The sequence below is a fragment of the Hydra viridissima genome, unplaced genomic scaffold (assembly GCF_058129835.1).
Source record: "Hydra viridissima isolate aposymbiotic clone 2 unplaced genomic scaffold, HvirCarnegie_v1 scaffold_63, whole genome shotgun sequence".
NCBI classification, from domain to species: domain Eukaryota; kingdom Metazoa; phylum Cnidaria; class Hydrozoa; order Anthoathecata; family Hydridae; genus Hydra; species Hydra viridissima.
The window spans coordinates 12869-36937 of NW_028324343.1; the positions used below are offsets into that span (position 1 = coordinate 12869).

Genomic DNA, 24069 nt, shown 5'->3' on the forward strand with positions numbered 1-24069 from the left:
AACAATTTAATAAAAATAGAATCTTCCGTGATAACAATAATTAAAGAAAATCTCTTTCGAAAGCTCAGATTCACTAAAGAAATTTTCAGAAGTTAAATGCCGCAAAAAAAAATGTTACTTAGAAAAGCTTTTAAACTATGTTCGTGTTAATTAGATGTTTTAAAAGAATATATTTTTTGCCAAAAAAAAATTTTTGTTGTGTAATATGCTTTGTGTAATATTGGTTAGGACGCTAAGTATTTTAGCCCTGGGGGAATTGTAATAGAACATTGATTACAGTGGGAATTTATTTGCAGTATGATGCCGCTTAAAAACTTTTTTTTCAATTATTATCGATTACTACTATATTTATCATATTTCACTTGTAATTATTATGTTCACTTTAAATATTTTGGAATTTTGTTTTGTATATATGTAAGTTGATTAAAAAAAAAGTTGTAATTGCTATCGCAGAGATAATCTTGCTTCAAATAAGAACCAAAAATATCTCGTGTAGTGCCTCGTTGTCGGCACTGATTTGCATAATTTTGCCTTACTCTCCAAACAAATATAGCACAAACTTAATTTTTTTAAATTTTAAAGTCTTAAGCTAAAAAAAATTTAAGTCAAATGGAAACAGAATTTGCACATTTTGTGGAACTACACGAACCACAACTGAAATCAATTAACTTTCCTTATCAACTCTATGAAACGCTGTTTCATATGCTTAGTAAAAAAAATGTTGGTGAAGTTGCAGACACATTTAAAATTACTAAAGTTCATAATTCAGGCATGTACATTTTATCTTCTAGTTATTGCTTCATGTGAATACTATTTACTTGTTTACCAGTGTTTTCACCATCAAGATTTTGGAATTTAACTTATATGGTCTTTCGTTATGTTAAGTTTTTTTTGCCATAAAATAGGAGAGTGTCAAATGGCTGACAATAAGATCAAGCTTACAGTGGACTTGCAAAAGTAAAAGTTAATCTGAAAAAAGGATCTTGATTTAATATTGTAGAAGAATATATGATGAATAACAATTTTATGCCAAATGTGTTGCATAAAGAAAATAGGCAAAGTGCTTTTTTAAAACCACTGATTGCATTAAGGAAATAGGCAAAGTGCTTTTTTTCTTAAGTTCTGGAACTATACCTGAAATAAGTACTTTTGATTATTTTCAAGCTTTGGACAACAATAAAATTTACTAAAGTATTTCAATTGTAAAATTTTCACTGATAATAATTAAAAATACAAAAAGAAAAACACAGTATCCAAAATCACATAGCATATTAAAACATAAGTAGGATAAGTTTGATTGATATTTAAGTAACAGAAAATAAAGCATCTCCACACATGCGGGTTTCCAGCTAATTCTGTTTTGTACCATAGTTAAGTATTACTTGTGCTCTTAAACACCTGGATACCATGCACTACTAATGTACACTATGAAATAAAAAATATAAACTAAAAAAAGAATTTAAAGACTTTGTAAACCTAAACATTTTTATTTTATTAAAATCAGAACTTTTAAAAATCATAGTTTCAAAACGAGATAAAAGATAAATAAATGAAATTTAAAAAGACATGTTTATTTGGTTTTTACTTTTTCTGATATCTATATAGAATGAGTGGGGAAGGACATGTATTTTTAATGATGTTTGTTGATATCAGGAAGTGTAATGAACTTGTAGCTGAAATTTTCTATATTTAACTCTCTTCAAAAGTTTAGATTTCATGCTGAAATCAGCTGAATCTGAAGTTTTTTTTACAATGACATATTTTTTTATTTAATCATTTTTTTTATTCAAAAATTCAAAACATTTTGGTCAAAAATGCTCAATATTTAGGTTTGAATAAAAAAAAAAAAAAATGATTAAATAAAGAAAAAGTCTTTCTGATCTAAATAAAGTAAAATGGTCATTTGTTCTTTGTGAAATGTTAAATCTAATTTTCATGTAAAAAAGCTGCATGCCATTTTCAGATCTATGTCTTAAAAACTAAAATAAGTCAACTTCAAACACCAAGAATTATAAACCTAATAATAATTTTATTAATATTTGATAGCTCTTTGATTAAAATCTTTAAATCAGAATACTATGCATTATATGTCGGTATTTGCAAACTATTTTTTGTGTATGTTAATTTTCCCAAGCAAAATGATAAAAGTCTGATAATTTACTTTTAGGATCTATGCTTCTTACTGAAAAAGATTTAACTGTAAATGGATGTTGTTTTGTATCTCGTCATCTTTGGTCTACAGATTATTCCAAGAAAAGTATTGATGAACTAAAAAGAAATGTGGTCCTTTTGGATAATCTTGCAGGTATTTTTAATGTTCTGCCACAACTTGATTTTGATGAGTTTGAAAACTTCTCACAACAAAAGTACAATGCTGAGAAAGTATATACAGATCTGAATAAGGAAATCATTTATAATCTTGTTGAACAGTGTGGTGGTGATACATTATTAGCACTAATTAAACTTGAGGATGGTGATTTTAATCACAAGTATATGTCAGGAAGTGCTAGTGAGGAAGAGTGTTCTTATGAAGAATTTAAAATGGCCTTAATATCTAGTGGTCATATTTTAGAAACTTCTAACGATGCTTATTTAAAAAAAATGTATCACAACTTTCTTAAAAAAGAAAAAGGTGCTGGAACAACCTTGCTTTATAATTGGTGTGAAGATAAAAAAGAAGGAGTTGTTTCAGTATATGTGTCTGTTCCTTCATCTGCAAAAAAAAAAGATATTATTAGCAATTTAAAAAGAAACTCATGGGAGCTTATTATTGATGGTAAAGTATTAGTTAGTGGTGATCTGTTCGCTCCAATTAAAGTTGACAGCTCATTTTGGTCCATTGAATCACCTGGTTTGTTGTGTATGACATTAGAGAAAATAAATGCTGGAGAGGTGTGGGAGGTAAGATATTTACTACTTTTGAAATCTGCTTAGTACATTAAATTTTTATTAACTATTTATCCTAGTATAAAACTTAGGTTTTTCCTAATGCAAGACTTGCCTATAAAATTATATGTATTTAAGCATGCTTACAATTAGTATTTATTTTTTGTTCATGGTAAAATGAAAAAATTTTATTAACAATATTTGTTAAAGATTATTTTTTACTGACAATAACTGTTAAAGATGAATGTTTTCTTTTTAAGGATCTTATCAAATCCGAAGTCAAATTGTCACAAGCAGAAATCCTCCATCAGTTCTGGGTTAAGCAAAAATGTTTCGATCTTTATTATTCTGATATATTAGATAATATGTGGAAATATAACCAGACATATTGTTTGCAATGTGCAGGAAAACGCCGCCCAACTTGGTATGTGATGGATGCATATGGTTCTGCTCTTACTCATGCACGTGACCCAAACTTTAAATGTTCTCCATTTTTTTATGTTTCAGACAGTCAGTTTCTTAACTTATTTTGGCCTATAAAAGATATCCCAAAAGGTACAAGGTGTACTCGTAATTATATACCATCTCTTGTTGCAAATGAGAGCTCAGATATTCAACAAATTAGAATGAAAGTGTTTTTAGGAAAGAAAATTTCTCACAAACAATTACATGTTGATGAATCTTGTGAAGATAAAAAACAAGAAGAAAATGAACATCAAAAAATCAAAGTTGTTACGATTTGTGAAGTCAGTGAAGGAACAAAAACATCAAATGAAATTAAGTCAATATTTATAAGCGGCATTCAAGCTGACAAAGTTGAGAAATTAGCTAATGTATTAAATTTAAAAGTGACAAGCGATGAGAAAAATGCTGATGTAAAGATTTTAACTATTAGTGATACAGTTATGAATTTAGGTGGAGATCTTGTACGCACTGCTGAAGTTTTTTCAAGCCGTGATTTCCTACAAAGCTATTTTCAATATAGATTTAAAGAAAGCAGCTGGCTATTTAAATGCATGATTCTTCCACGTGATTTAGCTAAATTCAATGAGGAGTTTGAAAAATGCGATCTTCCGCAGCATTGGATTATCAAATCATCAGCTAAGAAAACACTGGATATTGGTGTTCATGTAACCAGCAAATTTTCTCGAATAGTACGAATGTGCGAATCTGGACCTATAGCCGTGACTAAATGTAAGTTTTACTTTTTTTTTTAACAATTTTTTAAAGACTGGCACATAATTAGGCAAAATTGATAGGCCATTTTATTTGATTTTTGTTCTAGTTGTTTCAAAGCAACCCCTCTTTCGCGGCTATCGATTCGCTCTTTGTTACAATGTCCTAATATCGCACTCTTCCGTGTTTATTTGCACGACGCCATATATTAGGCTTTCTGGAGATAAATGCAAACAAAACGCTTTTATTAACGAATATAATAATATGGCAACAGTAACTCAAGCAACGACATTGCAAGACGAAGATATTTTTACTGAATTTAAGATAGCTATGAATAAATTGTTGTTGCCTATAAATCCAAACAGAGGCTGGAAATACTTTGAAGAAGTATTATTTAAAAAAATTGGTTATTTCGGTACAATTTTAACAGGTGATTTGAAGTATAGTGAAAAGAGCCTGCTAATGCTTTCTCTCGACTTTATTATTGACGACAATTTTGAATTTCATATGATTGATATCGATGATGTGTGCAATTTACCTAATCAAAAGATATTACTGGGTATTTTTAAACTAGCTCTAGGTTATGGCAGCACACAATTTATAAAAGTTGATTGTAGTTAAAATATATTATTATAAAGTTTTTCTTAAGTTAATACATTCAAGTAACTTTTTATCTGTCACTCTTAGTTTTACAGCTGTTATTTTAAGATAATCAATGGCTAATTGGTTGTTAAATAAATTATGGTGAACAGTGAATTTTTATAATTGATTGTTATTTCATAAGAAAGTATAGATTACGAGAACAAGTACAAGTGTACAAAAACTCATTACCAGCTTTCGTGAATATTGAAAAGTAGTCATCCAAAACGCAAAGAATCAAACTTGTTAGAATCTTAGTAGATTATTATTCATAAAGGGTTTTAACTTAAGAATGCATTCTGTATTCTGAGATATTTCAAAGGTTTTGTTTTTTAAAGGTTTTTATAAGTAGGGTCATTTGTTTATCATTTTGTCATAGACGGAAACCTGCTAAACTTTTTGCTGTCCCAAATTCTAGATAAAAGTAGTTGGACTAGTGGTTTATTTGCACTGAAACACTACGTAAAACGATTTTATCTTTGGCTTTTAAATGTTATTATAAGTTATATCTTATGTCTGAAAGTCTATGAAAAACCTTTGTGAATAAAATAGAAGTTTCTTATTTATGGAGATAAAGCTGTCGAGCTTATCTTTTTTATTCATAAAATCAGAAATAGAAGAATATTGGGATCACAGCTATGAAAAAAAAGTCTTAACCATTCAGAAAGAATCTGAAAATACAAGTTACTCTCTTGAATAAACCCTTAAACATTGGTTTCAGCCAAATTTATCTTTGTGAAATCTAACGACTTGCTGCTCTACTCCCCTATGTTTTTCTTAAACCGTAGCTTTTACTTCAGAAAGCACAGAATGACTTTTAAGAAGAGATGGGTACTTGTTATTACGGCTCCTGTTATTAGGAAGCATGGCGTTGAGACTCCTAGATAAACTGTCTATAAATAGATGTTATTCATTCAGATTACACTTGATTCTTGTAGCTTCAAGTAAACCGGTTTAAAAAAAGTTCCCCATATTTCCTTTGGCTCATTTTATAATTCTCAAAGAAAACTATATCCGTTGCATGATGTACCCCACAAATGTTCCAAATAAAATCACTAATGTAAACCGTTCTCAATGGGAAGCAGCAAGACTAGTATTGAACCAACTAGTGATACTTAATGGCAAAGCAAATATTTCATCTTTTTATCCAGAGTGGAAAAGTTTCACTATGTGAAATTTTTCCACTCTGGCCAGCTGATGTAGAAAAGCTTAATGCAAATGCTAAAGATATAGCATTTCTCCGCTCCATGAAAACTAACAGAACTGCAACGTTTGGATCAAAAGATAGCATATTAGATAAAAAGATACAACGAAGAAATGTGTGAAAGCGATTAGCTCGGAGAAGAGCTGTTAAAGAGAAGCAAAGAGCAGATGAAGAAAGAGAAAAAACAGCAACTCGAAGCCTACTAGATACAGATATTTGCGATGAAGGGGAATGTGACATGAACTTTAAGACCTCGAGGACAAGTAAAAGATGCCATCACCGTTCCTCACACACTGAAACATCTGCATTTATTCCTCATGGTTTAATGAAACGTCCCAGACTTGTTGCTTTAGCAACACGCTTGAATATGTCGGCTTTTCAAAAAGCAACATTTACAGCAGCTTTGATTGAAGAGTCACTAGGCAACAGTTCTAACGTGTCTACTTCTTATACTAATGCAGACAGATCCCGAAGAAATGTTGTTCAGCAATTGGCAGAAGACTATAAAGAACAATGGGTTTCACCAGACTTGGCAACTCTTCATTGGGACTCAAAATTGATGACTTCTTTAACTGATAAGAACGCGCTTGAAGAACGGCTTTGTGTAGTGGTTGGAAATGCAGAAAATTTGAAGCTACTTAACGTACCAATATATCCATCTGGCGAAGAAAGCTCAAGCAACAAAATAGCTTATCTAACACTTGATCTGTTAAATTCCTGGTATTGTACAGAGTCAATTGTCAACATGACATTTGACACAACCGCCTCAAACACAGGCCACGTTTCTGCAGCATGTGTGACAATCCAACAAAGGCTTAGTAAAGTCTTGCTATGATCTGGCTGTCGCCATCATATTGGGGAAGTTGTGCTTTCACATGTATTTGAAGATCTTAAAATTGAGACTTCCAGATCACCTGATGTAGTTCTTTTTTCAAAATTCCGAAAGAACTTTAGTCTTAAAGGCGAAAAGTTTAAGAAATCGTCTCTAACACACTTTGACTCGACAAAGTCTTACAGTGAAGAAGCCAAAACTTTTCTTTCCTCATGCAGCTCTGAAGTCCTGAGGGCTACTCAAGCTGAGCTTAAACTGAAACATTATGATTACAAGGAGTTTATTTATCTATGCACACTCTTCTTAGACGCAGAGGATACATAAGACAGTGTTATCACCTTTAACAAACCGGGTGCATTACACAAGGCAAGATGGATGGCCAAACTAATCTATTCTATCAAAATATTCCTTTTGCAATAGCAAATTAACGATCTTCCTCGAGGGAGTATGACAACCGCCCACCAAGTGCAAAAAATATATGATTTTGTTGTATTTGTGACACATGTCTACAGCACATGGTAGATGACGTGCTCATCAGCTGCAGATGTTCCTTGGAACGATCTTCAGCTCTTTCGCAAACTTTTGCAATATGAAGCAGTAAATGCTAATACTGCAAAGGGTGCCGTACGTGCATTTCAGCGCCATTTGTGGTATTTAACTGCAGAAATGGTGCCTCTGGCTCTATTTAGCCATTTTATACCATTCGCTGAGAAACGTCTGCTGGGCGACCGGTTGCTTGAAAATCAACCAGCCGCACCTGTTACATCCCCAAGAGGACGATATGGGACAGGTTTTGGAAAGCTACAGTTTCCTTCTAAAAAAGATATCTCATTATCAACTAAACTGGCAGATTTTGTGATACTAGATTCATGGTTTACGTTTTACGCACAAAAACTACAGCCAAACTTTTTAAATGAAGACGTTTCTCGCTGGGCTGAATCTGGAGCATATCAAGCTTCAATCACTAATATTCAAGCAATAAATGTCATTAATGACTGTGCATAAAGAGGGTTTAAGCTTAGCAGCGACGTTTTAATAGCTGCCAAGAATGACGCAGTTTACCAAAACAAATTGCAAGTGATCGAAAAGGTTCGTCAAAGGCAACCAGATTTAAGAAAATCAAGCTAAAGTTTACATAAGCAACTAACTATGCACTGTAAACTACTACTATTGTATTTTTAACTTTACTGACAATAAGTAAGCACTAAATAACTTAATAAAAATTAATATTATAATGTTTTCCAGCTGTTTTTCTTGTTATAACTGTCGCGTAATACAATAATCGCTATATTAATCTATATACAAAACTTTGCATCAATGGAGGACCCCTTAAACATTGACTTAGAAAATTTAAATTTCACACAAAAGCTTAAAACAATATTTGGAAAAAAATTAACTTATGTGCAGTCAAAATTTGGGGCGTTTGATGCACCCTAATATATATATATATATATATATATATATATATATATATATATATATATATATATATATATATATATATATATAACGCATTTTGACACTGACACTCGAATATTTCTTCCAAGTAATATTGTCTTAACATATATAAATACTGTGCTTCGAAACTAGTATTTCTGCATTACTTTTGGGCAGGTTTTAAACCTCTATCTAAACTGTTTAAGTATTTTAGCTGTGTGGCCCTGGAGAAGAAGATCCGGATAAAAAAACTTTTTCGCGTAAGTCTAAATTCAGCATACTTTTAATATGCTACTATAAAACAATATAAATTTCAATATATTTTTACAATTATATTGAGTTTTCTAAATATTTTCATAAAATATACTTGACAACTATGTTTGTTTTAACAATTTTTCGCAATTTGGAAGATGTCATACACAACATCATAAATATGTGTTATTACTACAATATGCATGCACATAGTGACTATTTACTTTATCCATCCGCATCCATCCTTTCTTACCAAAACACACTTCTTTGTTCTTTATAAAACACACTTCTTTGTTCCTTATTTGTTCATAAAAGTATGTAACACATCAGTCAAAAAGCCCCGAGACTAACTACTTAAAAAAGATTCTTCTTACCATATTGGCTTTATTCATCAACATAGTCACCTCAATATTTCGATGCTTTTCTTCTAGAATGATTTGTCAAGACCTCTGAAAAACGTTTCATTTGTACCAAATCTATTTTTGTGGAGCATTCTTTTGAGGATGCAAACAGGTACTAGTTGCTAGGGGTCAGAGTAAGGTGGGTGGCAAACCAAGTGGAATCTAAATTCATATGGTTTTGGCATCGTAACCATCAACTTGTGACACTGTGCATTGTCTAGGTGAAACAGAACTTTCTTTGTCCTCATATGGAGGGACGGGGAGGGGGTTCTTTTTGATTTTATCCTTCATACGGTCTAACAAATATGTAATACACACTACTGATAGTTTTTCCTTTTTCCAAGTAATCAATGAATATAATACCCGCGGCTCTCCGTTCAGCTGACTGCCGACCTAACCTGACCTGACCCTGAATAAAATTTTAAAGCTACCACCAAAAAAGAAAATACACAAATTTTGTAATGCCGACTGCAAGCAGTGTATTTGAATTTGATTATTAAATACCGCGCACACCCTCTAGTAGTTTTCAAATACATAGATAAATTAGCTCTCGTGTTATATTCCATGTAAGCACACTCACTCAATTAGGTTGGAGTCTGCTATAGAAAGCTTCATTGGAGCAACCTCATTCGTTTGGATTGTGAAATTTTTAATTTTTTCTCTGCATAAACTTACCGTTCGGTACCGTTATGATGGAGCATGTCGCGAAAAAACCATTTGGATTTTTAACAAGGCTCCGTTTGAAAGTAAAGTGGTGTTCTACAGCCGATGCAACCGAAACAATATTTAATGGCTATATTGGCATTCAGAAGGTTTTGCAGTTTATTTTTGCTGGAAGAGTTTAAGGTTTATTTTTGATAAAATTACAACTCATCAAGCCTAACGTCTGAAAAATCCAATCATAACAGACTCTTGTTTACTAGTCTAGGTCTAATTAATGAAGTAGAGAGATTATTGCAAAAAGAAGTTCAAACAGGATTAATCTTCTAAAATCACTCTTTCCCTTTTTTTAACTTATAAAGAGTACAGTTTATTGACAGAAAATGAAAAAAAGTAAATTATAAAACATTGATAAAAACCAAAAAGAAAACACAAAAGATAACCACAAACTCAACCCGCAGCTTATATAATACTGAATAATTTACGCGCTGAGTTTTTTCTGTCGGATGAAAGCGTATAACTAAAAATCAGTTTTTGTGTGGTTTCTTTACTGAGTTCCATCTGTTTTTTTGTTTTTTTATTTCTTTACTGAGTCTATTTAAATGATAGCATCGAGACTTAATGTTACGGACAAAAAGGTGCCAGTTTCACTCTCTAAACTCATTTTAGATTTCAAGATGCATAAAAAAGAAATGGCTTAGTGTAAATACCAATTAAATTTTTTTATATATTTAGGATTTTTCGAATCTAAATTTGAATAACTTTTAGTTATTCAACTAGTTAACCATATTATTTGGTCATCATACAGTGATGGAAAAAAAAATTTGTCTTACGCACTTTGAAAAAATAAATTGTAGTGTCAGTAATTGCCAATAATTGATGTGATTCTTTTATATTTTTTTTTTTCATATGAAATTTAGTGTTATATATTATTTCCTAAAAAAAGATATTTAGTTCTCTTTGATTTTTTTCATTTAAGTATTTGTTAAAAAGTATTGAGAATTAATTAGAAAAATATTAAATACAGAAATTGTATGTATAATGTAATACAGAAACAGTTTTGAAAACCCATTCTTTATATACAAAAAAGTTATGTAATGAAAATTAATATTTTGTTGCATTCCTTTATTATTCTAATTGCACTAAGCCTTTTGGGCTGTTGACCGATTTTTGGCATGTTACAGCCAGAATTATACATCGTGCAGTTTTTACAATCTGCCACAGATCTTTTTGTTCCGAGCTTTTTGTTTTGCTACCTCATCTTCCACAATTTCCTATAATTTTTTTGTGAAGTTAAATATGAGGATTGTGGTTGGCTATCCAATTGAATTATACCATTATAGCTTAGCCGTGTGCTTAAGATCGTTATCCAGCGGATATGCCTAAGAAATGGCATGTTATCCTTAGCATAAAAAAACATTTTTGCTAAACGTATATTGATATAGATAGCAGCTACCATAGTATTTGTTATTAAGTGAATTGGACCAAAAAAAATCCCCACATTAGAATGCTTCCTCCATCAAACTGGTTTATTTTCAGTTTAACGTGTCAAACTGTTTATCTGGTAGTCTGCGTACATACTTCTTATCATCTGACCCAAAAATACTAAATTTAGATACATTTGTCACAAAACAATGCCCCGTTTTTTATTGGACATGAGAATATTTACAGAAAAAATCTTTTCTGGCTTTAACATCATTTTTTTAAAAATTTTTTGGGTATTCTTGCTAGTAAATTAGCTTCTACTAAACTTTCTCTAACCGTACATGACGTTACATTTTATTTTAAATTACTTTTAACAGTGTTGATGGAGTTAAACGGAACCATTTTAGCTTACGAATAAACAATTTATCTTCCCCACAAGTTGTTTTTCTTTCCAACTTTTAGTTTCAACACTTTGTGACACTTAGATGCATTATGAATACTCCGGTAGAGTATCCAAGACTTTCCACTGTTTTTGAGTTGCTGAATAAATTCCCGAGGAGCAATGCCACATTTTGCTCATAATATCCTAAGTTAGAGTCTGTGAAATATCTGTTTACATATATCACCGTATTATTTATTTTAAATTAGCATATTTCCTGCTACACAATAATTTAAAAATTTGGTTTTCATTCAATATTTATCGGATTCTATTTTTTTGGCCAACTTCAAAATGCGTGTTTTTACTTTAATTGTAAATACTTAACTGAACATACATTGAACAATTATCAAACTTACCATGTTTACAAATGTACATAATAATACTGTTTAAAACTAGAGAGCACCACGTTTGAGATGCAACAACTATTAAAATTTTTTAAAGGTAGGAACGTAACTCTGGTGTATTATTATTTCCATCATTGTATTTAATGATATTTCACAAGCTATAAACCCAGCGCCGAGTTTACTTTTTCTAAACACATCCTCGAAACTCAAGCAACTAGAAGAATTTTTAATTAAAACTTTTTTTAGAACTTTCTAATTGAAAAGCTTGCGACCAAAGAAGCAAAAAATTTTTAAAAACATCAAGTTTTGATGACTCATTACGCATCGATACTGACGGTAGCTATAAAAACAAAAAAAAAAAACAAAAAAAAAACAGAAAAACTATTGTTTTGTAATGAAGGTACAATCTTTAAATCAAAGGCTGACATTTCCATAGCAATATGCAAAATAGAATAACATAAGAAATAACATTAAAATAGAATAAAATAAGAAATAACATTAAAATAGAATAACATAAGAAATAACATTAAAATAGAAATTTCCAATATTGATATTACTAAGAAAAGTAAAAATTTCATTTTTGTCATCGATAAAAAAAGAATTTTTAAGACTACCAAAAATGTAGTCAAAATGGGATGAAAATTTACATTTCAAAACCTTCACAAGTAAAGTTTGGATTATGATTCTTAATTTAGTTTTGTTAAAAAAAAAAACTGTTATTAAAGCTAGCACTTTTTGTATAAAAACTTTTATAAATATAAAACACTATGAACATAATCTCTTTGACATCTCTAAAATAATATGAATCCTGTATCTCTTTAGACCTTTACTCTATTTAATATGGCACAAAGTTTCTACAAAATATAACAAGAGAGAAAACAAAACAGCATAAATCTTTACATATTATTCGTAAAAAGCATATTCTTAGGGGAAACAAAACGACAACATGTATGATTCTGCAAAAGCTTAGTTAAACTTAATTTTTGACTATCAAGTCCTGCTATTTCATTCTGTAATGTTGAAATTCGCTCCTCAAGTGTGCTGCATATCTTTGAACAAAAAGAAAAATTGCTATTCAATACAAACAAACTTTGTAAAACAATTTAAAAAACATCCTGAAGTAGCAAAAAACAATTACTTTAGCTTGTTAAAAAAACTTGTATTTATATCAAAATTTTTGAAACATCAGCATAATGCTATTATAAGCTTTTAAACAAAATTTGAAAAATAAATACTATTTACCAGTTTATAACTACAATATGCTGATTCCCTTCAAAAGTTCAAACTTCACAGGTTTACTTTTACTTTGGTTTTAAGAAAATTTTTAAAAACCTAAAGCTTTTAAAAGATATTTTTTTCTTCTAGAAAAGTAAAAAATTGTAAAAATATTGCAATGCATTAAATTTTATTTAGATGAAGAACTGCAAGATTCAATATGATTTTAACTTATCATTGAACTTTACTTAGATAGTAATAATTAAATAAATTAGTAATATATACTTTTTCTAAATTCCATATTCTTTGTTTTCTTTTTTCTCTGCATTTTCTTGCTGCCAAGCGATTTCTTATTCTTCTCTCCTCAAGTGGAGTGTTAGATGCATCCTTTAAAACCAACATAATATTGTTACTAATAGTTAAAATCCTATGCTAAAAAGGAGTACATCAGTGATGCATAAGCATCTCTAATGTACTCCTCTTTAGCATAGGATTTTAACAATTAAAAGTTTCAATATTGTAGGAATTACATGTTAAGTAATAATTTTAAATTTGGTACTTTTATAAAAAGTGAATTTAAGTTAATTACTTACCTTTGAATTTTCTTGTTTACTATCAGAATCACTAGTTTCTGAGTCACTTCCAGTATCATCATTTCTACTCATTTCATTGACTTCAAATTCACTGCTTTCATGGCTTTCATCATTAGATGACAAAAGCTTAGCCTTTAGAGCATTGCGTAACTTTGATTTAGCATTTTTTTCCCCAACCTCATCATCCATCTCTATGACAGATTTAAAAAAAATACTATTTTCACATATATTTACTAGCCTGTCTTTTGTTAATTTCAAAACTTAAAATTTTATGAGGTTAGATAAACAAGAATGCTCTATTTTTATAAAGATATGTGTAAAAATTATCTTCTATTTAGTATGTACCCAAAAGGTTTTTAGGATTTTTTTCCCCACACCCTAAATGTCAGCAAGCATTTTTTTAGCAACCCCTAACATTCTTTGCATAAAATTCCTCTAATAGCAATACTTAATTTTTTGATTTTGAAAAACCTAAAATTTAAACGCTTATATTTCATGGCAGTGTGCAGTTGAAATCACTTGTGCCTTAATAGTGGTAGACTTTCTTGCTCAGCATTAACTTAAATCATAAATCTTGAATACTTATTTGTGTGTTTTCTATTTACAATCCTTTGCATAATAATAAGTTACCCTCGTTTACCTACCTTTTTTTTTTTTACAAAAAAAAAAGAAAATATTTGAACTTTAAAAAAATTTATGTATTAAGAAAGTTCTTTTTTACAAAAAAAAAAAAAGGCTACCTACTTCAGGGATAAATAAAGAGCAGCAGGAACTTATTAGACATTCAATAGAGATACTCGTATAAGATCAGATTTATTGTTTTGAATTTTGACTATCGATGTTCTTTGCGTAATAAAATTAGTACCTTAAATCGTTGCATAACTGACGTTATTTTTAAAACATCGAGAACCGTCAAGCACGGTTTATTTTTACGGTTTATTTTTAAGTTGCAGTACAAGCCTTACTTTATATTTTCTAAAAAGAGAAACGCTGGGATGACAGAAAGCTAATTGATATTGCTTAAAATTAAAAATGATAAATAGCTGCTAAATGAAATAAAACATACCAAGAGAACTGAGCTCGTTACTGAAGTAAGCTTTTAATTCTATTTATGTTTTTGTACTAACTTTAAATTAGAAACAAACTGCAATCAATTCCAAAAGAGTTATCCTAAATCTTACCTATCGATTAATTAGTGGTAAAATAATCAATGATTTCATAGTGTTTCGTCTTGACGTGTTTAAGCAATGAAGCAGACTAGCGTCATTATAACGGATTTTTTTCTTGCTTTTCTGAAAGAACTATGCAAATAGTTATATAGAGGCATTGTCTCACCAAACCAATTATGTTATTAAACTAAATTACTTAAACTAAATTATTTTAATGGCCATTCTTTAGATGTTTGCGATATGGAATAAATAGCGAAATGTAAAAGACGACTAGAAAGGTTTTATTTGATGACTCATTTGTAATGTAAACAATTTTTGACAACTTAAATTTTGCAAATATAAAGAAAACTCACACCAATTACTTCCTGAAAAAAATCAAGTCCCTTAAGATCTGAAAAGAATCAAAGTTTTACAAACTGGTTTTCTTCATACAGATTTACAATCATACAGATACGTTTTCAGTGACGCTAATAATTCGAAATAATGATGACTAATTGTAAAATGACGCTCACGTTTGGAATTAGTTGCTTTAGGGTTACAGACGAATCCTGTTGTTTTTAATTCCTTCCGACTTCGTTCTTCCTTTGATCTTGGAAAATTTTTTTTTTCAGTGAGACCTTTGTAAAAATAACCAACCAAATTTATCTTTAAGAGCTGCAGTTTCAGATAAAAAGCTTAAAAGATCCTGTTCTTAAATACTTTTTTTTAAAACCATTTATAAGTGACGTCATGCTTACTTCCGTACGAACGTCATCGCAAATGGTGGAAATATTTTTTTTAATGGAAAAAAACAATATAAAAGTGTAAATTCCCGGGTGGCAATGTCTTAAAAGCGCAATCCATCGAAGAACAGAAAAATAAGCTGAAAATGAAGCTCCATTCACTTGTAGGTTCAAAACAAGTTTTAACATTTTCCTTTCAGGATGCAGAAGTCTGAAAGAGGTCTCTGAGAACCTACTGTTAATTGCTAATCAAAAAGACGGACAAAAGTGGTACTCGAGTAGTGAAAACAAATAATGGTTAAACCGGTAAGAATAAAAAATAAAGCAATTGCAATCAAAAAGAAAAAGGAAAATAAAGAACCAGAGCAAAAATTATGCCTACTAGCACCGTAACTGCAACACTATTCTCAGATACAGAAAACAAAGGTAAAATATCCACTGAGAAATATGATCTAGAGAATGGTCATACTGCGAAAAGTAGTAGCAGTATTAGGGATGTCATCATGACTAAAGATATCATAGATGTAAAACCCCAACAGACACACGACGTTGAAACAACGTTGAAATAACGTTGATCAATGTCGATCAACGTTATTTCAACGTTGTTTCAACGTCGTGTGACAACGTTGAAACAACGTTGAAATAACGTTGACATTGATCAACGTTATTTCAACGTTGTTTCAACGTCGTGTGCCCGCTGGGACAAAGAAAAATGTCAAAGATGTACAAGAAATACCATGTAATACCAATTCTTATACCTAATTACAATAGCAGCAATTATTCATAATCACAATGTTGATGAAATGCTGTTTTTTTCGAACATTTACATTCATGCCTCGTTTGAAGTTCCTGTAAGAGTCACAGTTCTAGAAAACGACCTTCACGTTATTTATTATTGGTGAATGATACAGTTGAATGAAGATATTTATAGCAATTAAGAGAAGTGAAAATTAAGTGTCTTTATATTTTTAACAACAAATACGAAGACATTTTTCAAAATTCTTGGTTTGCCAGATGCGCACTACGTGAAATGAGTGTGAAGATTTCACCACCCCTACCCAGTAAACATTGGACGTCCTTAGACGTGCAATATTTACCGGGCATAAGGAATTTAGTGACATTGTTTTTGGAGAATGACATAGCTGAAAGAGGAGTGAAATGATTTCAAGATTTCAGTGTTATTAAAAATCGTAATTGATCTTTCAATTTCTTCATTGAGTTTTTTTTGCATTCTTTTTTTTTTAAGAACTTATTTTTATTTGAAAATTCAACCTCCTTTTTGTGATTTAGTTAGTTTTTAGATCAATGCATGTTGGTCTTCTTTTCTCGAATGTTTATCTTCATCAAGAAAACGAACGAGATAGTTATGTAATCTGATATCTGGATACCAAGCGATCCAGTTAATCAAATATTCTGGACAAGAAACATTTGGACCTTGAGTGCCTGGGTAACTGGATACAATCGGACACGTGAGGTTCAGATGTCTTATAAAAAAAAAATAGCAAGATCTTCACAAGTTGGGATCTCAGCCTACAACACTGCATCAACAGCAAACTTAAAATTGTTCTGTAACAATAGAAGTTTAAGTCTGTTAAAAATTGATTCCTATGCGTTACTTTTGGGTCCAAATTGTAGGTCAATTGTCGAAAAGCAATCATTAATCGAGAAAAGATGACCTCTAGTGAATTTCAAGTATTTCCATATCAGTTCTAAACTGCTTGGGTTTGGCACAATTGTATTGACAAAAAATCATAAAAAATGAAACACACCACAAAAAGGGTTTCTGATCAAATATATAGCTTAGTGAGTTATTAAACATTTTACTTGATGTTATCTATCACACCATTGATGATAAATTTTAATTTAAACTTGGGAAAATCACACTACTAGACGCTTCTGCATCTAATTAAAAATGATAAGGGTGATAATATTAGCCTAAGATACCAAAAAATACAAAACAAAAAATATCAAAACTATTGAACTTGAGTTTGGTCTTGATTAAACATCTTTTTTTTTCACAGTTTGTCCTAGAGAAACTTCGTTTCTAGATTTCTTGATTTCATCATAATTTAACACTCCCAGCAAGCACACAACGTTGATCGACGTTGAAATAACGTTGATCGACGTTGATCAACGTTATTTCAACGTTGTGTGCTTGCGGGGCTTATTTTATGTAAGAATTTTAGCATGATCACGAATTAAGTCTTAATAAAATTGTGTTATGATCTTTCACTTTGTATGCTTTGCTGCATTCCTTGCATTTTACTGAAACAATTCTATTATCTTAAACGATTTTTTCAAAAAAGTTCAGTAAAAAGTTCAGTAGGGCTAAATTACGAGGCATTTAAATAACCAAAAAAATTTGAAGATTTAAGTAGACAGCTACAACTGTTTTTAAGCAGTTTTTTCGCACAAACGTAATGTCAGAAATGTAATTAAGATGTAGAAAAATGTAAATGAAACCTAAAAAAATGGATGCGTTGTTGCCATTTTGGATACAGCAGGAGGTAAAAAAAAAATAAATAAAATACGCAAAATATAAAGACATACGTAAAGTTTTAAAAAATGTACATTTTAAAAATATTTGTCAATAATATTTGTAAAATGCAAAGAATGCAAGATAAAATACAAAGTGAATGATCATAACATAGCTGAAATGAGCTCACTTAAGTCGTGATCACAAGTTCTAGAGGGTTTAAAAATTACATAAACCTATACATTTTTACATTTTTTAAAAACATTTTTATTACTTAAAAATTAAAAAAGAAAAGCATAAAAAGTGATAGGAAAAAGACATACAATAAAAATAAAGATAACAATAAAAACAACCATAAAAAGATATAAAAAGTAAGTAGAGATGTACCTCAAAACTAAAATCTGACAACATTTAATGTGTAAAAAAAGCGAGCGGATTTTAGAATAATAAATTTTCCTAAAATAATTTGCCTCATTATCTAATTTTCTCTAGAAATCAAGAATACCGATATGAAAAGAATATACCAAGAATACCGATATGAAAAGAATAATAATAATAAAGGCCAAGAAGACTAATAAAATAAAATTAACACATAAAAAAGAACTAGTCAGTAGGTTTTCTTCTATATTTCACACAGTTAAAATGCATATTGTTCTGAAGTAAATCAGGATAACTTTTATTAATCATTTTTATCAGATTATTAGAAAAAATAGCATAGTTAACGTACAATGTCATGATCAAGAAACTAAGAAATAAAAAAACTGGAATGCACTTTAACTTATATAGTAACATTCTTCAAAGTTTGTGTTTTCAAATTCCTAATCAATTTCATTTTCAGAATTTATTTCTTCAATAAAAGGGATTTTATTTGTTTTTACAGCCCACTTTTCCATTTTTTCTTCTCCTTTAGCTTCATTGACTTGACTATTTTGTCCATTAGATTGAAAATTTTTGCGTGTTTCAACCTCTTGAATAAAAAACCCTCTCTTTGATGACAATGGTTCCTACATTTTGAAAATAAGATATTCTACATATAAAAAAAAATTATTATGATAAATACTTATAAAAAAGCTGTCAGCCAATAAATTAAACAGTGCAAAATGATATCCATAAAAATAGATTAAAATTGTTAAACACTTTAATCAATCAAAATTGAATTTTAAATGAAAGAAAAAGTATTACTATCAACCTCTATTTTATAGTTCACAACTTTGTTCGATTCTTCATTTTTTTTGGTTGTTTCTTCATCATCAACAAACATCAAATTCGGCATTTTTTTACCACCAACTTTCAATTTTGAAGTAAAAATTCCTGTTTCACTGCTTGAATGAGAAGACAAACTTTGATAAGAATCAATGTTACTAAAGCCTGCTAACTTTTCTAAATTATTGAAGAACTCATTTTCTTCAGAAACATTTAAGCAATCCTCTGTTTGTTGCATTTGTGGCATTGATCTTGAGAAATGGTTTGGGTATGCATCAGAAATTTTACTAACAAAGTTTTTATTTTCATTTTGCTGGTTATAAGAAAATGAATATAGATCTTTATTATTAACTCTTGTTGCTTTCATATCAAGCAAATCCTGGTTCACAAATGTACTTTCACTTCGTGATTTTATAGAATCATTCACATTTGCATCAATCTCTTCAAGGTCAGGTACATTACTCTCTTCCAGAAGATCAAACTGATCATACAAATGATCTTCATTTATAACATTCTTAAGCTAAAAATAAAAATTCTAAAACAACTGTATCATATTTTCCAATTAATATGTTTTACAAAAACAAGTAAAAAAATCTACAAATTTTAAGATTAAAAATATTTATGTGTTTGCTTTCCATTTAACAAAAAAATAAGCATTGCCTTTAAATGTCTAAAAAATGTAAACAGTAAAAAATAAAAAAAAGCTGTTAAGTTAAATATCAAAATATATACAAAGTTTTATTTTTAAGTGGTGAGAACAATTGAAGATTGAAACATTTTTAGTGAAGAATTTAAAAATATTTTTATAGGGAATTATTAAACACTCTAATGTTTAGTATGTTACAAAATAATATAATTTCATTTGTAACATACTAAACATTAGGATGGCCCTTAGAAAGTAGGGAAAAAACAAAAGTACTAAATTTAACTCTGGTACCTAATTAAAAAAATTATATGCAAAAAATCAGTAACGTAAATTATTCTTATTTGACACTTAGGGGTGGCCCTCAAGCTTCAAAGTTATGTATATTAGTATTTTGCAACTAGATTAAAAAATTACAATATATTTAGTATTTATTTAGACACATTCTAGTTTTCATGTCAACTGTCTATTTGTTTAGCTACATCTATTCAAGAAAATTTTCAATTGAGTCATGTTAATCACATAAACTACAATAGAAATGTATTAAACTTAGGATATCAAAATGTCCTGTCACCTTATTGTTATGTTCAAGTAAGGCTCACATCATTGTTTCAGCAGAGCATTCAAATGGACTAAATTCACTTGTTGACCACTGGAACTGGTATGTGACACTTTGGTATCAAACAGAGCTAACCCAGCGTATTCTTCTAATATATACCACAATTGAAGCCCATACTTCTTGCTTGTAACACCCAAAATAACTTTATGTGTATATATCAGTAGTTGTCCCATAATTCTGAAGTTGTTCAATAGGACCTCAATAGCAAGTGGTGCAGTCATCCAAGCTCATAGATGTAACAGAAAAGGTGGAAAAATCACAAATTACTTGACACCATATCACTAAGAACAAAGGTTGCATTCTTTGAAAAAGTCTTTTATCTGTCTACAACTGACGTTAGTTGACAGGTTCTTTTGAGAGAGGTGAAAAGCTTTGTTCTCTGCTATTTTAATCACTGTGAGGGAATCCAAATGAGTAATATTAAACAGACTGTCAAGCTGTTCCAGGAACTCCTCCTTCTTCATTGTTCTGTTTTTATGCTTCTGAAGGGCTTTGATGAAATATTGCTTCCAGCCTGTTGATGCAAATTTGGGCTGTTGAAATGAGTATTCAAGCCTTTTCACAGAAGGCAGACACTGCTTTGATTGAGTGTCAACTAAAATCTCCAACTGTTATTTTCTCTACTTTGCAGAAATGCAAAAAGTAGCCAAAGTGAGTTAATATTTGATGTCCATAGGGGAAAAACCAGACGTATCATAAATTATAATATTATTTGTTCTCCTCTTTTTTTCTTCTTTCCATACATATATTGATCTAACTGTTACCAGTAAAGAGTAGTTAAAAATACTACATCCTGTAGAAGTATAAGACACTTTCAAACTTTAAAATCTATAAAAGTTAAAAAGCTGCAAAATATGACAAGTCTGATTTTTCCCTTGTAATCTTTATTTAGTTTTCCTCTGGTTTCCATTTTAAGCCTTGAAATAATATAACGGATTATTATGAAAAACATTGAATATTGTCATTATTGTCAGTACATTAAGTACATATATCAGTACAAGTCACACAATTATTGGCTAAAGATTATTCAATAAATACTTTGGAATAATTGTTTATATCAAACTGCATCTGCATTTTGCAATTTAAATGATAATTAGTTAGATCTTTATCTAATTAGTAGTGTACAATTGAATAATTGTCCAATTCAAATGCAGAGCTAGGTTGTTTCAAAATACCTGGTTAGGCAAAGCTAATAGTTAACTGATTGTTGAATGAATATTGAAACACAATACAACATTGTGTACTTTTGCTGCCAATGCACTGTCAATTACTTTAGTAACATCAACATTTCATAGAATATATATGGAACAATATTTAGGCAAAAGTAAAACAAATGCTGATTATTACATTAAGGCACATCATCAAAAAATTGCTGATGCTACGTGATTATTTTAACAACATTACATTTTTAAGAGCCATCTTACTAAACGTACTAAAATAATCTAAGGACTTAAAGACATGTTTTTTTAACATTCATTAAAAAAAGACATCTTTAAATCATTTCGTTATTACACAACTTATTAGATTATACAACAACAACATTTGTATGTACAAATAAATTTTTTAGATTGATTGAACCAGCAAAAAGCATTTTCAGATTCATGTTTGAGTATCATAAATACTGAGTTGTTGAACCAAGCATACCTAACAAGATATGTAGTAGATGTTTTCTCAAGAAGTTTCTGAAAGTTATTGTGAGCGTTGAAAAACAGTGGGAGAAATTCTTATTTTAGCAAACAGTGGGAGAAACTCTTATTTTATGGATTTTCTTACATTGTATGCTGTACTGTATTACCTTATGTGACTCATCAAAATATAAAGAGCAGTGTGGAGAGGCAACTCATTCAAATTTCAAGATTGTCTTGCCAATAATAAACAAAGTATTAACCACAAAGATTATGGGGAGTTGAAAACTATTAATTTTGTGAATAAATGATTTTAATTTTGAAATATTATAGAGTAAATGTAACTTATAGTCAAAAATATTATGGTAATTTTTTGCACTAGGAACTGAAAGCAATTTTAATCAGTTTTTGATCTTATTCACAAACTAAAAACAACAAATTTCAAAAATCCCAAGTGATACTGCATCAAAGGTGTCCCTCCACTGCTCCACACTGTCAATAATATTTTATGACTATTCAGAAATAAACTGGACAATTTACCTTTTCTGACGATTCTTCTTTTTTAATACTTTTTGCTTTATCACGAATGCTTATTACATAATCTATGGATTCTTGAATCCTTCTCTTTTCTTTATTAATCCAATTTTCACGTTCAGCAGCTTCAGCTTCTTGTCCACCAATTGACCAAGCTTCTGCACAAGCTCTCTCTTTTGGAAAAATAGGTCTGTCATCCAAGTATCTCAATTTTTTGCATTTCAAAATTAATGTTTTTCTATAATTGCTTATATCCTTAATAACAGGATTGCCCATTAAGTTTAAAACATGCAAGTTTTCCATTCCACCTAATATATCAATAATTTTAGGATCAGATAATCTATTATAAGATAAATCCAATATACTTATGTTCACACATTCAGAGAGGTGTTGAATGTCTTCAGCAGTAGTCAAATGATTATGATTTATTTGTAGAGTGTTGAGGACTTTCAGACATGACAAATTTTCAATTTTTTTAATACTATTGTTGGAAACATTTAAAGTGTCCAAAGCTATCAAATTCTCTAAATTTTCAAGATGACTGATCAAATTTTGATGAAGGTATAAGCATTTTAAATGTAATTGGTGGTCTAAATTTTCAATCTTGCTTAACCCATTGCATTCTAACCACAAGCATTTCAGACCTGTATATTCTTCAAGGTTCTCAATGCGACCAAAACCTTTGTAGTGCAAATAAAGAACGTCATTTAAAGAAGGTGTTTGATACAGTTTCAAATCTTTGCATATTTTCTTCAGAACTTTTTGTGTCATTCTGGGGAATTTTTCATCTTTATTGTGGTCTTCAAATGAAGCCACCATTTTGAATCCTTGTGTTATCCTAAAATAGAAAAAAAGAAAGAAAAAGAAAAGTCTTTTATGCAGTTTAATAACATAAGACATAATAAAGCCTATTAAGAATTAAATCAGATTTTAAAAAGAAAAGCTGGTGATATTGTTGTCTTAAGGCAAGTAAAATTCAAACAGACTTTCAAAGTAAGTTACGTTATGGCAAATGGAATACAAGAATATAAATGTGTTATAATGATAATAATTAAAAAGATTTACAATTATTTTTGTTCTGTTTACAAGTACAAAATGGAATAAAATCAAGTTAGAAATAATTGGCAAAAAAATCTTTGCAGATATCTGAAATTCTACCACATGATTAAAGAATATGTAATATTGCTACTGTACGTTAATCATGAACTATTATTAATATAAAAAGATAAATTTTAATTAATTGATTTGCTCTAAAATATACCTTCACAAATAAAAATTTTACAAAAAAACACACAGAAATGTTTGTGTATTCATGTATGTTTGTCCTTAAAATTAAATCTTCTATTTCTAAAATTATATTTATATTATATATTAGGATTTGACTTTAAAACCAAGAAATACTTTAGGCAGAGCTACACTAATATAGTTATTGAAATAATCGGCGTTGTGATTGCTCTTTTGTTGTTTATTCGTTTCCGTGACACTGTATAATAAGGGGAAATATTTTTTTATATAAACCGAAATGAAGTGCCGTAAATTTCATCAAAACAAACTAACAAATTTAGTGAATAAAAA

At 29.8% G+C, this 24069-nt stretch overlaps 3 protein-coding genes across 7 annotated transcripts; 1 reads left to right on the forward strand and 2 right to left on the reverse strand.

The window, feature by feature from the left end:
* Positions 1-499: 499 nt before the first annotated feature.
* On the forward strand, positions 500-4818 carry LOC145183108 (uncharacterized). Its single transcript, XM_080058443.2, has 4 exons — positions 500-769; positions 2168-2901; positions 3147-4080; positions 4172-4818. The coding sequence occupies exons 1-4, from the start codon at positions 610-612 to the stop codon at positions 4681-4683; spliced, it is 2340 nt and encodes a 779-aa protein (XP_079914569.2). The 5' UTR covers positions 500-609; the 3' UTR covers positions 4684-4818.
* A 7264-nt stretch (positions 4819-12082) lies between these two features.
* On the reverse strand, positions 12083-14773 carry LOC145182544 (uncharacterized). 3 transcript variants are annotated; one of them, XM_090075883.1, is made up of 4 exons: positions 14685-14773; positions 13504-13694; positions 13196-13297; positions 12083-12744 (listed from the first exon to the last, which is right to left on the reverse strand). In XM_090075883.1, the coding sequence occupies exons 2-4, from the start codon at positions 13690-13692 to the stop codon at positions 12592-12594; spliced, it is 444 nt and encodes a 147-aa protein (XP_089932009.1). In that variant the 5' UTR covers positions 13693-13694; positions 14685-14773; the 3' UTR covers positions 12083-12591. The 3 variants fall into 3 exon arrangements, with proteins under 3 accessions (XP_089932009.1, XP_089932007.1, XP_089932008.1); XM_090075881.1 differs by lacking the exon at positions 14685-14773 and adding an exon at positions 14248-14409; XM_090075882.1 differs by lacking the exon at positions 14685-14773 and adding an exon at positions 14244-14398.
* Positions 14774-18481: 3708 nt separating this feature from the next.
* LOC145182546 (dynein axonemal assembly factor 1-like) lies at positions 18482-23983 on the reverse strand. 3 transcript variants are annotated; one of them, XM_090075887.1, is made up of 4 exons: positions 23896-23983; positions 22501-23332; positions 19060-19593; positions 18482-18874 (listed from the first exon to the last, which is right to left on the reverse strand). In XM_090075887.1, exons 2-4 carry the CDS (start codon positions 23311-23313, stop codon positions 18689-18691), a joined length of 1533 nt encoding a protein of 510 aa, XP_089932013.1. In that variant the 5' UTR covers positions 23314-23332; positions 23896-23983; the 3' UTR covers positions 18482-18688. The 3 variants fall into 3 exon arrangements, with proteins under 3 accessions (XP_089932013.1, XP_089932014.1, XP_089932012.1); XM_090075888.1 differs by lacking the exon at positions 23896-23983 and adding an exon at positions 23756-23893; XM_090075886.1 differs by lacking the exon at positions 23896-23983 and having other exon boundaries at positions 22501-23380.
* Between the last annotated feature and the right edge of the window lie 86 nt (positions 23984-24069).